Source organism: Nematolebias whitei, chromosome 15 (assembly GCF_014905685.2).
Source record: "Nematolebias whitei isolate Nwh7 chromosome 15, NemWhi1, whole genome shotgun sequence".
Lineage (NCBI taxonomy): Eukaryota > Metazoa > Chordata > Actinopteri > Cyprinodontiformes > Rivulidae > Nematolebias > Nematolebias whitei.
The window spans coordinates 5877359-5890377 of NC_056512.1; the positions used below are offsets into that span (position 1 = coordinate 5877359).

At 46.5% G+C, this 13019-nt stretch overlaps 1 protein-coding gene across 1 annotated transcript in view; it reads right to left on the minus strand.

Annotated features, from left to right (window-relative positions):
* fbxl16 (F-box and leucine-rich repeat protein 16) overlaps positions 1-13019 on the minus strand; it is a 103995-nt gene that overhangs the window by 57053 nt on the left and 33923 nt on the right. Inside the window, exons 2-3 of the mRNA XM_037688790.1 lie at positions 3024-3741; positions 561-803 (exon numbers count right to left, since the gene is read on the minus strand). Coding sequence (XP_037544718.1) covers positions 561-803; positions 3024-3734 — 954 coding nt within the window. The 5' untranslated portion in view covers positions 3735-3741. The remainder of the gene's footprint in view (positions 1-560; positions 804-3023; positions 3742-13019) is intronic.

The window sequence follows — 13019 nt, forward strand, 5'->3', positions numbered from 1 at the left end:
AATTTCAATTTCAGATGTAAAAAATTTGATAAAGTCTTCCTCGGACAAAAGTAAAGAGTTGAATCTCCAAAGATGATATACAGATTTTGTGATAGGGATAAGCAGTTTCACAATACTGTAAGTGGACCATGGCCCCATAGTTACCCTTCTTTCACTAAAGGCAACGTTCATTTATCAAGGAAGAAAAAGTCGATTCAGGAATACGTACAAGGGTGGAGCAGCTACAGAGTGAGTGTGAGTACAGGATGGAGCAAGGAGAAAGTGTCGGCATCCTAGAGACAATTTTTGAGTCATTGTGGTGTTTCTTTCTTCTGATTATCACACACGTAGAAGTAGCTGAAAAGAGAGCACCATTTTTAAAATATCTATTACTATAGTTTTTATCAGATTTTGTTATGTTTTAGAAAACTCTGAATTTAAATAAAATCTGGGCATTGAAGTTTTTAAGGATCAAGGAACAGGACATTATTTTTCTTCGAAACAGAGCAAAATGTTTAACAGAAAGGACTTAAGAATAATCATGATAGGGGAATTTGAACTGCAATATTTTGCCAGCCTACCTGTTTGGCTGTGAAATAGGCCATGGCAGTGTCAGTGACATGGTAGGCCTGAAGACTCAGCTCTGATAGGTTGGGCAGAAGCTGTGAGATTGCAGCGATGGCATCGTCTGCCACATTGATGCAGTCACTGACACTGAGGGACGTTAGCCTGGCGTTGAGACTGGACCACAGGCCGGCTTCTGTGAAGTCATTGCAGCCTGACAGTTCGAGGTGCATCAGGCCTTGCATTTGCTCCAACATGACCTGAAAAACAACAACATTGCATGACATATTATTAGTGTAACACTAAGAAATGTGGCAGGTTGTACAGTTTTTTGAAAATGATAAATGAGTAAAGAATCTTCAATTCTATTAGAACAGCAAAAGCACACGGTCTGGATTCTATTTATTGCCTGTGATGGTGCAGAGTCTGACTTTTCCAGGGCAGGACAAGCCTTTTTGAGATGCTACCATTTTAGAACCATCTGGTATGACCATGTACCTTGTCAGGACCAGAAGCCCTTATGGGAACCAAACCCTACTTAAAAGATGGTGGAACATAATTTTTAGAGTACCGGTAGGTTTATTGCAAAGTTTATATACTGGATTTTGTTTCAATAGGCATGATGGATAAGGTTCAGGGTAAGGGTCTAGGTTAGGCTACAGAAATTAAAGACAAACCTTTTCCTAATAAGGATGAATGTACAAAGTGTTAGTGTAACATCTTGCATTATTGGAAGAGATCACATTTTATGTTGTGTTTAAGGTTTGACTAAACTGATGACAACTCCATAATTTTTCAACTAAAGAGGATCTTAGTTTAAATCTCTGTCATGAAAATCTGTGAAATCTGTGACATTATGTATTCATCTAATGGCATGGGTGATGTGCATTTCATCAATAAATACTAGGCTTTGTCTTCTTACAAGAAGCACCAAAATGAGAATGCAGAAACAGCATCTCATAAGAGAAAACTCCTTAGAAAGGATGCAGCCAACAATTTCTCATTTCTCCATGGCAACCATCCACTCTTCCCAGAATAGCAGCCCAGCTGAACAAGTAGGGAGAGCCATCTGAGGCTGTTTACACAAAAACGATTTCTGGTGAATATGAAAGAGTTTTGTTGCGTTTGTACTGTTCATTTACATGAATATAGCAAATGTTTTCTCTAACGGCACAATTTGAGAATGGGCTCCAGAGGGCAATGGTTCAAAAACGTCCTGGTGTCTGTTGTTGTGTAAACAGAAAAAAATATATATTTTCTGTCAGGGAATCCCTGGCGCTTGCGCAGTATAACGTAAAACATAACAGCTTCCTACAATCCGCAGAAGAAGAAACTATTGACAATGGCAGATACCAGAGCATTGCTTATGCTTCTGACTCATAAATCTAAATACAGCTCTTCAACATGTTGCTCATTTTCTACTTCTTTACTTAAATCATCGAAGACGGATCTCATACAGCTCCACTCTGTTACTTAACGCATATATGCGAAGAAGAAATACGGCTAGGAGACACTACTGAACGCAACCTGGGAGGACAAGCCAGTGTTGGGAGAACTTTGTAAACAATGTAGTCAATGAGAAAGAATGGAGGGAGAACTTTCGTTTGTTGAAGCCATCCCTTATCACTTTGAGTGAGGAACTTTGCCCTTACATTGAGGGGGAAGGGACTACCATGAGATCACCAGTTGATGTCTTAAAAAGGTGGCCTGTACACATCATTATTTAAGTGATGAGGGAAGAATCCAAAAAACAGCCAAAGCTTTTGGTTTGTCATGAGCTGCTGTGTCCGTTATCATCAGAGAAACCTGTTATTCCATCTCTGTTAACCTGGGTCCAAAATATATCTGATTACCAATTAAATGAGATAAATTAGTTTCAAGTTTCAAAGAACATAATACCAACTAGAGGAATGGTGAGGGAATTACACATTTTCAACTTGTACCATTGCTGTGTAAACAGAGATTGTAATTAGAACGTTTTCATGTAAATGTGTTAATAGAAATGGGGAAAAAAATCTGTTTCATTGGATCGTTGTTGTGTAAACAGGGCCTGAGGCACTTTCTTCAAACACTGTGTTTTTGGTCTTCATAATAAAGTATGGCAAGACAGAGAATATTTAAAAAAAAGTTTAAGAAAAGTCATAAACAGAAAAGAACTGCATGGTGAAAAGCGGTTAGAGCTGTCATCACTCAGCGAGAAGGTCACAGGTTTGCCCCCCAGCCTTTCTAGGTGGTTTCATAATAACTCATTTGAATGTGGGAACACTGTCCGAGCACAAGGAGTTGCTGTGCCAGCTCAGATGCACAATGCTCACTTTGTGGCTTTGTCAGTTAGATGTACAAAATCCAAAACTGACTCTGCAAACGTCATACAGAACATTAATAAATCTGGTCATAAGTGTTAAACCAAAATGATATGATTCTTGGTGTGTATCAAATTCGACTTCCACATTGCCTGAACCAAACACAGGCTAACTTACCTCCAAACCTGCATCTGTGATGGTCGACCTCTTCAGGCTGAGAGAGCGAACCCCCTTCTTGGAAAGAGGGTAGTTGTCAATAAACTCACAAATGTCGAGGTCCGACACCCCCACTAAACAAAACGACTGGAAGCCACGCAGAGCAAAGGCCTGCAAACTGACAAACTCCTTCTCCCCATTGGGCAGAATGTTGTAAAGCTCCTTGGCATGTAAGATGGGTGTCACATTTTCCCAGAACTTCGGCTGGTACAGCACCTTGCGCCATGTCTTGCACACTTGTGCCAGCACACATTTCTCTGCCGTGGTGAAGTACCAGAGGAGTCGGTTTAGAAGCTTCTCATCCAGCACAAGCTGACGCTCCAGCAGCACAGGTTTTGGGAGGGTGAGAGGAGGAAGCTGGCGAAAGGTTGACTTCAGGGCCATCAGAGACTTACTGGGCTCCAGATCAGAGGTCAAGAGAGGCACTGCAGCATGAGGCATGCCGGGGCCATCCAGATGGTGGTGGTGATGGTGGTAAGGAAGGGAGGATGGTGGAGGAGGCAGGATCGAAGGTACAGAGGACGACTGACACAGGCGGTTTTTAGCAGCAGGTGTCCCCTTGGTGATACTCGCGCTCCCTAGGCCATTTGGCTGGCTGGGGGGCAACTTCACCATCCCATTGCGAGTCACGCAGGGAGACTTCAGCTCACTGGGGGTGGACATGTTCAACATTGGGAACCTGATGAGCAAAAGCAAATAAAAAGTATTCAATTAGAAATAAAGAACTTTGGACAGACTGACAGACAGGTTTGTTACAGCAGATTCTCATTGTCATGCAGACATAATCAGGGCGGCTGTGGCTGAGTTGTTAGAGCAGTCATGCTCCAATGCAAGAGTTGGGGGTTCGAATCCACCAGCAGTCACATGCCGAAGTGTCCCTGGGCAAGACACTGGACCCCTAGTTGCCTCCAATGTGTGTCCCATCAGTGTATGAATGTGATAAAGCTCTGATTAGTCTCTTTAGAATGATTTGTTCAATTAGCTTTGTAGAGATCTTGTAGAGAGCTGTATGAATGGGTAAATGAGGACACAGATTGTAGTGTAAAGCGCTCTGAATATCTCAATAAGATAGAAAGACGCTATATAAGTACAGTCCATTTATCAAAGGTAAGGACCTACATACGTTCAACCATCATGTAGATACTGTATGTCTGCTAATATATTTGTGCTTGTTCAATGTCTAAAGGCAGCAGACAGTCGTTCATCGAAAATGATCAGTCTGTGACTGAAGGTGCAGAGTTTGAGCACCCAAAGTGTGTGGTGTGTGTGTGTGTGGGGGGGGGGGGGGGGGGGGGGGGGGGGAGCTTTGGGAGTGTCCTCTATGTGCTGGATTGTGTCCTGTTCCAAACTAAAAATAAAACTGACCTTCTTGATCAGCTTGTTGATCCATTTTTGTTCATCTCAGTCTTCCTCTCACCAAGAAGTCTTATCGTTATCATGAAGACTGATGGCTCAGTTTATTATAATATTATAAATTATAATTACTTTAAAACCACAAGCCCAGACAACATCCCCTGGAAAGTGCTGAAAGAATGTGCCAACCAGCTTTGTGAGGTGTTGGCCAACATCTTTAACTCCTCACTTACCCTGGCAACAGTTCCCACATGCCTGAAGACTGCCACCATCATCCTAGTCCCAAAGAGCTCTACTGTGACTGGTCTGAATGACTACTGGACAGTGGCCCTCACCCCAATAGTCACCAAATGCTTCAAAAAACTGGTCATGACCCACATCAAAACAACCATCAACATCAATGAGGACCCTCACCAGTACGCATACCACGAGAATCGATAAACAGAGGACGCCATCTCCTCTGTGGTCCACACTGCTCTCACCCACCTGGAGCAGAAGGACTCCTACGTCCATATACTCTTTGTGGACTTCATGTCTGCCTTCAATACCATGATTTCCCCAGATCCTGATGGACAAACTACTCACACTAGGGCTAAGCCCCTCCATTTGCAACTGGGTCCTAGACTTCTTAACAAACAGACCAGTCAGTGAAGATCCACAACTTCTCCTCCTTCACCATAACCCTCAGCACTGGCTCCCCTCAGGGATGTGTGCTGAGCCCTCTTCTTTTCACTCTGCTCACGTATGATTGTGCACCTACTCATCCAGACTGTAATATTGTAAAGTTTGCAGATGATACAGCGGTGGTGGGATGCATCACAAACAATGATGAGTCCAGCTACAGCCAGGAGGTGGAACACCTGGAGAGCTGGTGCAAGGAGAATAACCTTCACATCAATGTGAAGAAGACGAAGGAGATGGTTGTGGATTTCAGAAGGAACAAACACACCTATCCCCCCCCCCCCCCCCCCCCACCCACCAAACATAGGAGGATATGCAGTGGAAGTGGTCTCCAGCTACAAGTACTTGGGTATGCACCTGAACAACCTCAGCTGGGGCAACAACACCACCAGCCTGATCAAGAAAGCTCATCAGAGACTCTACTTCCTCAGGCAGCTGAGACGAGCTGGCCTGGGAAGCTCAGTCCTCACCTCCTTCTACAGGTGTGCAGTGGAGAGCATCCTGTACACCAGCATCAATGTTCAGCATGGAGACTGCACAGCTGGAGAAAGAAAAGATTTGCAGAGGGTGGTGAAGGCTGCACAGAAGATGATGGAGTCAGTCTCCCCACCATCACAGACATTTACACCTCTAGATGCAGGAACAGTGCCACTTGCATTATGAAGTAACCCCCTCACCCAGCACACACACTTTTTGCCCCGCTCCCCTCAGGAAGGAGGTTAAGGGGTATTAAGTGTAGAAGCACTAGACTGAGGAACAGCTTCTACCCTGACGCTGTTAGACTCATGAATATCTAACCAGGATCATCACTGTGAAAAATCACGTTGTTGCTGATATGTTTCATGTTGCTGTGTTCATTCATACTCATCTGCTCACACAGACTCATGTTGTGCTGCTCTTCGGCGTATTGTTTTTACGCTATTAGTGCTTAGCGTATTTTTAGCTGATGTTTTTCTTAGTTCATGTCTGAGATCTTAGTACTGTTTTTCTTTTACATTTTATTGTTGGATGTAACTGGGACCCTATGCACATGCCGGTAATTTCGTTCTACCACATGCACCACATGTGGTGCGAATGACAATAAAGAATGTCTGAATTTCTGAATCTCTGAAGAGCACATACAAAGAAACCCCACTTTGTCTTTAAACATTTTCATTCCACAAAATGATTAATAATTAGTAAATGGTAAATGGACTGAACTCATATACAGCTTTTCTATCTAATCAAAGTACTCAAAACTCTTTACACCACAATCTGTGGCCTCACTTACATCCACATATTCGTAGAGCACTCTACTACTACACACACACACACACACACACATTTATACAGCACTCTACTAGACATATATTTGGACAGCACTCTACTAGACACACACACATTCATACAGCACTCTACTACTACTGAGAAAATAGTTTTCATTCAATTAAACAAGTTTTTGAATGAGAACAGAATCTTCAAAATTTTTCAATCTGGTTTTAAGCAACTCCACAGCACTGAAACAGCATTAGTAAGGGTTTGTAACGACATTATGATCTCAAACGATTCTGGTCAATTTGTGGTACTTGTGCTCCTGGACCTTACTGCTGCTTTTGATACTGTTGACCACAGTATCCTTATATCACGGCTGGAACAGTGGGTTGGGATCACAGGTGCTGCATTAGAATGGTTCCGCTCATACCTGAGTGGCAGGAGTTTCTGTGTCAAGGTTAGTAATAATGTATCCACCTCATTACCACTTTCTTGTGGGGTCCCACAGGGTTCGATTCTTGGACACCTTCTGTTCTCACTTTATTTGCTCCCACTGGGGTCCATCCTGAGGAAGCATGGTCTTTCATTCCATTGCTATGCTGATGACTGCCAGATCTACCTGCCTGTGAAACCAGCAAGTGTTTGCTCCATTCACCCTCTGTTAAAATGTCTGGACGACATTAAGGCCTGGATGGCTTCAAATTTCTTAAGTTTTAACAATGACAAGACTGAAGTCATTGTTTTTAGCCATAGCTCAACTGCCACTACTGATCCTGTCAACCTGGACTCTCTTCAGCCATATCTGAAGCAGTTTGATAAAAATCTCGGGATGGTTTTAGACTCTGACTTAAAGTTTGACAAACAAATCAACTCTGTTATTTTCTAAACATAACGTCCCAGTGGCTTTTAAACCCCAAAATACATTACGGCAAAGACTGGTTCATCCCAAAGATCCAGTCCCCCGGCACAAACAGAGCAATGTTGTGTATGCTGTTCAGTGTCAGGAGGGCTGTGATCAGTCTTACATCGGGGAAACAAAACAGCCACTGGCCAAAAGGATGGCCCAGCACAGAAGATCAACATCATCAGGCCAGGACTCTGCGGTCTACACTCATCTCCAGGCCAGCGGTCACTCTTTCAGGGATGAAGATGTTCACATCCTGGACAGAGAGGAACGGTGGTTTGAGAGAGGAGTAAAGGAGGCCATCTTTGTGAAAAGAAATCGTCCATCGTTAAACAGGGGTGGAGGCCTCCGGGTTCAACTGTCCCCCTCTTACAATGCTGTGATTGCTAGTATCACTCAGCCCTCTGTGAATAGTAAACAGCCATCAGTGTGCTAATGATCCATTGTTAGGCTGATGGTCCATCTTGAGCATGTGATCAGCTGGTTTTGGTTGTCAGCAGCAAAACTGGTTGATCCACTCGGAGACGGTGCTATTTAAGAGACTGAGCTGAAAACAGCACCTCAGACTGAGGAAGTCTCTCGGATGAGAGACGAAACGTTTCTACATTTTTTTGTTGTTTTGCTTTGTTTTGTTTTTTTGAATGTCCAGAGGACCAGATTTAACTTTTTTAGATGAATTTAATTGAATTGAGAGCAGCACTGGATGCTAATGCTAAAGATGCACTAAGTGAGCTACATGAGCTTTTTATGTGGTGGCTGGCGATTTTAACCACGTAATCCTGACAGACACTCTGTCAAGGTTCCATCATATCACCATACCAACACAGGGAAAAAATACACTAGACCATGTTTATACCAACATATGAGACGCATATAGAGCTGTACCACACCCCCATCTTGGCCTCTCTGACCATGTCTCCATTTTTCTGGCCCCTGTCTACCACCTCTCTGAGAAATTCCAGACCCACACAGAAGATCATCAATGTGTGGCCCAGTGACAGTGACTCTGTACTGCAAGACTGCTTTGCATGCACAGACTGGCAGGTCTTCAGGGAGGCCACTGTAAATGAGGGAGAACTGGATCTGGAGGATTACTTGTCTGATGTCCTCTGATACATCAGCAAGTGCATTGAAGATCTCACCACCACCACCAGGACTGTGATGAGCTACCCAAACCAGAAACCCTGGCTGAACGCAGAAGTCTGAACTCTGCTGAAAACCATGGATGCTGTCTTCAGGTGTGGCGACTCACAGGAACTTGGGAGAGTTAGAAAACAGCTGACCGCAGGTATTAAGAGGGCCAAAGCCATATATGCACAGAAGACCCAGGGACATTTCTCCACCCAGGATACACAGAGCATGTGGAAGGAGATTAAGTGCATCACAGACTATAACATCAGATGTGTGTCCCCTGCTCTGCTGCATTCAATCTGTTTGAGCCGGTGACTGTGTCATTTTTAGAGGACATGGTTGATCAGATTAAGCTCTCTAGTTCTCCATATGATGCTCTTCCACCACACTTTCTTAAAGAGGTGTTTCCTTGTTTTGAACACTCGGTTCTTACCTTTTTTAACAGTAGTTTGTTGTCTGGAGTAGTCCCTGCTAATTTTAAACATTTTGTGGTGCAGCCCCTGATAAAGAAACCTGGTCTCGATCCCACTGTGTTGGGGAATTTTAGGCCCATCTCCAAGCTTCCCCTATTGTCAAAAATCTTGTCTTGGGGAAAATTGTTTATGTACAGCTAAAAGCCTTCCTGGATGAACATAACATCATGGATGTGTTCCATCCATCCATCCATTTTCTTCCGCTTATCCGGGGTCGGGTCACGGGGGTAGCAGCCTAAGTAGGGAGGCCCAGACTTCCCTCTCCCCAGCCACTTGGGCCAGCTCTTCCGGGGGGAATCTCGAGGTGTTCCCAGGCCAGCCGAGAAACATAGTCCCTCCAGCATGTCCTGGGTCTTCCTCTGGGCCTCCTTCTGGTGGGACGTGTCTGGAACACCTCACCAGGGAAGTGTCCAGGAGGCATCCTAAACAGATGCCCAAGCCACCTCAACTGGCTCCTCTCGACGTGGAGAAGCAAAGGCTCTATTTTGAGTCCCTCCCGGATGATCAAGCTTCTCACCCTATCTCTAAGGGAGAGCCCAGACACCCTGCGGAGAAAACTCATTTCGGCCGCTTGTATCCGAGATCTCGTTCTTTCGGTCACAACCCAAAGCTCGTGACCATAGATGAGGTTCTGGAGAGGAGGGTCCGTCGGATAGTCGAACCTCGGATTCAGGAGGAGCAGTGCGGTTTTTCCGGGATGTCCGGGATGAAGATCATTTCCTCCAAATCCGAGGCCATGGTCTTGAGCCGGAAAAGGGTAGAGTGCTCTCTCTGGGTCAGGGAGAAGGTCCTACCCCAAGTGGAGGAGTTCAAGTATCTTGGGGTCTTGTTCATGAATGAGAGAAAAATGGAGCATGAGATCGATAGGCGGATAGGTGTAGCATCTGCAGTTAAGCAGGCGCTGTACAGGTCTGTCGTGGTGAAGAGAGAGCTGAGTCAAAAGGCGAAGCTCTCAGTTTACCGATAGATCTATGTTCCTACCCCCCGAATAGACCTTACCAGGGAGGCTTAAGAGCGTGATTCCCCTGTAGTTGGAACACATTCTACGGTCCCCCTTTTTGAATAGGGGGACCACCACCCCGGTCTGCCAATCCAGGGGAACTTCCCCCGATGTCCACGCAATATTGCAGAGTCGCGTAAGCCAACACAACCCTACAACATCCAGAGCCTTAAGGAACTCCGGGCGAATCTCATCCACCCCTGGTGCCCTGCCACCGAGGAGCTTTTTAACCACCTCGGTGACCTCAGCACCAGAGATTGGAGGGCCGACCCAGAGTCCCCAGGCTCTGCTTCCTCAGTGGAAGACGTGCCGGTGAGATTGAGGAGGTCTTCAAAGTATTCCGCCCACCGACCCACAACATCCCAAGTTGAGGTCAGCAGCACGCCACTCCCACTATAAACAGTGTTGGTGGCATACCGCTTTCCCCCCCTGAGACGCCGGATGGTGGACCAGAATCGTCTCAAAGCCGTCCAAAAGTCGTTCTCCATGGCCTCTCCGAACTCCTCCCATGCCTGAGTTTTTGCCACAGTGACCACCCGAGCCGCATGTTGCTTGGACTGCCGGTACTCATCAGCTTCTTCCAGGGTCCCACAGGCCAAAAAGGCCCGATAGGACTCCTTCTTCAGCCTGACAGCATCCCTCACCGACGGTGTCCACCATCGGGTTTGAGGGTTGCCACCGCGACAGGCACGACAACCATGCGACCGCAGCTCCGATAAGCCGCCTCGACAATAGAGGCACGAAACATGGTCCACTCAGACTCAATGTCCCCCACCTCCCTCGGAACATGTTCAAAGTTCTCCCGGAGGTGGGAGTTAAAACTCCGTGTCACAGGAGACTCTGCCAGACGTTCCCATCAAACCCTCACAATACGTTTGGGTCTGCCAGGTCTGACCGGTATCCTCCCCCATCATTGGAGCCAAATCACCACCAGGTAGTGATCAGTGGACAGCTCCGCCCCTCTCTTCACCCGAGTGTCCAAGACATGTGGCCGCAGATCAGATGAGACGATAACAAAGTCGATCATCGAACTGCGGCCTAGGGTGTCCTGGTGCCAAGAGCACATATGGACACCCTTATGCTTGAACAAGGTGTTTGTTATTGACAATCCATGACGAGCACAGAAGTCCAACAACAGAACACCACTCGGGTTCAGAGTAGGGGGGGCGTTCCTCCCAACCACACCCCTCCAGGTCTCACTGTCATTGCCCACATGAGCATTGAAGTCCCCCAGCAGAACAAGGGAGTCCCCAGGAGGTGCACTTTCCAGTACCCCCTCCAAGGACTCCAAAAAGGGTGGATAATCTGAACTGCCGTTTGGTGCATAAGCACAAACGACAGTCAGATCCCGTCCCCCCACACGTAGGCGGAGGGAGGCCTCACTCTCATTCACCAGGGTGAACCCCAACACACAGGCACCAAGTTGGGGGGCAATAAGTATGCCCACTCCTGCTCAGCGCCTCTCACCAGGGACAACTCCAGAGTGGAAGAGTGTCCAGCCCCTCTCAAGGAAACTGGTTCCAGAGCCAGAGCCATGCGTCGAGGTGAGTCCGACTATTTCTAGCCGGAACCTCTCAGCCTCACACACCAGCTCAGACTCCTTCCCCACCAGTGAGGTGACATTCCACGTCCCACTAGCCAGCTTCTGTAGCTGAGGATCAGACCGCCAGGGTCCCCGCCCTCGGCCACCACCCATCCCACATTGCACATGAACCCTTTGGCCCCTCCCACAGGTGGTGAGCCCATGGGAAGGGGGACCCATGTCTCCTCTTCGGCCTTTGCCCGGCCGAGCTCCATGGGTAAAAGCCCGGCCACCAGGAGCTCGCCCGCGTGCCCCACCTCCAGGCCTGGCTCCAGAGTGGGGCCCCTGTGACCCACGTCCAGGCAAGAGAACATTGAGTCCATTTATTTTCCTCTTTATCGGGGTCTTTGGGCTGCACTTTGTCTGGTCCCTCACCTCCACATCCGCACCTGGATGTGTTCCAGTCCAGATTTAAAACTCTCCATAGTACAGAGTCAGCTCTGCTGAGAGTTTTTAATAACATCCTCCTGGCATGTGACTTGGGTGATCATGTGATCCTTAAGTTACCGGACTTAACCGCTGCTTTTTACACAGTGGACAACAGCATTTTATTGTCACGTCTACATTACCAAGTGGGCATCGGTGGGACTGCTCTGGAGTGATTGGGGTCCTTTATGGCAGACAGAACATTTTCTGTAAAAATTGCTGGGTGTGAATCATTTTCTGTTCCTCTGTCATGTGGGGTTCCTCAGGGATAAATTTATGGGCCTTTGCTTTTTTCTTTATATGTACTTCCTCTAGTATCAATTTTTAGAACTCACAGCATCTCCTTTCACTGCTATGCTGATGATTGCCAAAGCTATGTGCCTTTAAGGCGAGTTGATGCCTGGTCCATTAAACCTCTTTTATTGTGTCTCGACGATCTTAAAGATTGGATGGCCCTTAACTTCCTGTATTTAAATGAAAAAAGAGAGGTATTTGTTTTTGGACCTAGTGGAGCTTTTACACAATGCCCTAGGAACCCCTCAGTGCATGTTGCTCTTAACAGGTTCTATGCCCACTTTGAAGACTCATATACTCCACCCAGCACCAAACTCACATCACCATTATCTGGACAGAAGTCCATCAGCGTGACCCCAGCAGACGTAAGGAAGACTCTCAGGAGGATTAATCCTCACAAAGCTGCTGGCTCAGACAACATCCACTGGAGGATGCTGAGGGACCATGCCAACCAGCTCTGCCTATATCTTTAACTACTCCCTCATCCAAGCAGCTGTTCCCACCGGCCTGAAGACCATCACCATCATCCCAATTTCTAAGAGCTCTGCAATGACTGGTCTTAATTACTACCAGCCAGTAGCCCACACTCTGATAGTCACAAAATGTTTTGAAAGATTGGTCATGGCCCACACTGAAACAACCACTGACATAAGCAGAGATACACAACAGTGTACATACCACAAGAATAAATCAACAGAGGATGCCATCTTCTCTGTGGTCCACACTGGAGCAGAAGGACTCTTATATCTGTATGCTCTTTGTGGACTTCACATCCACCTTCAACAACATGATTCCGCAGACCCTGGTTGATAAACGCCTCACATTCAGACTGAGCCCCTCCCTATGCACCTGGGTCCTGAAT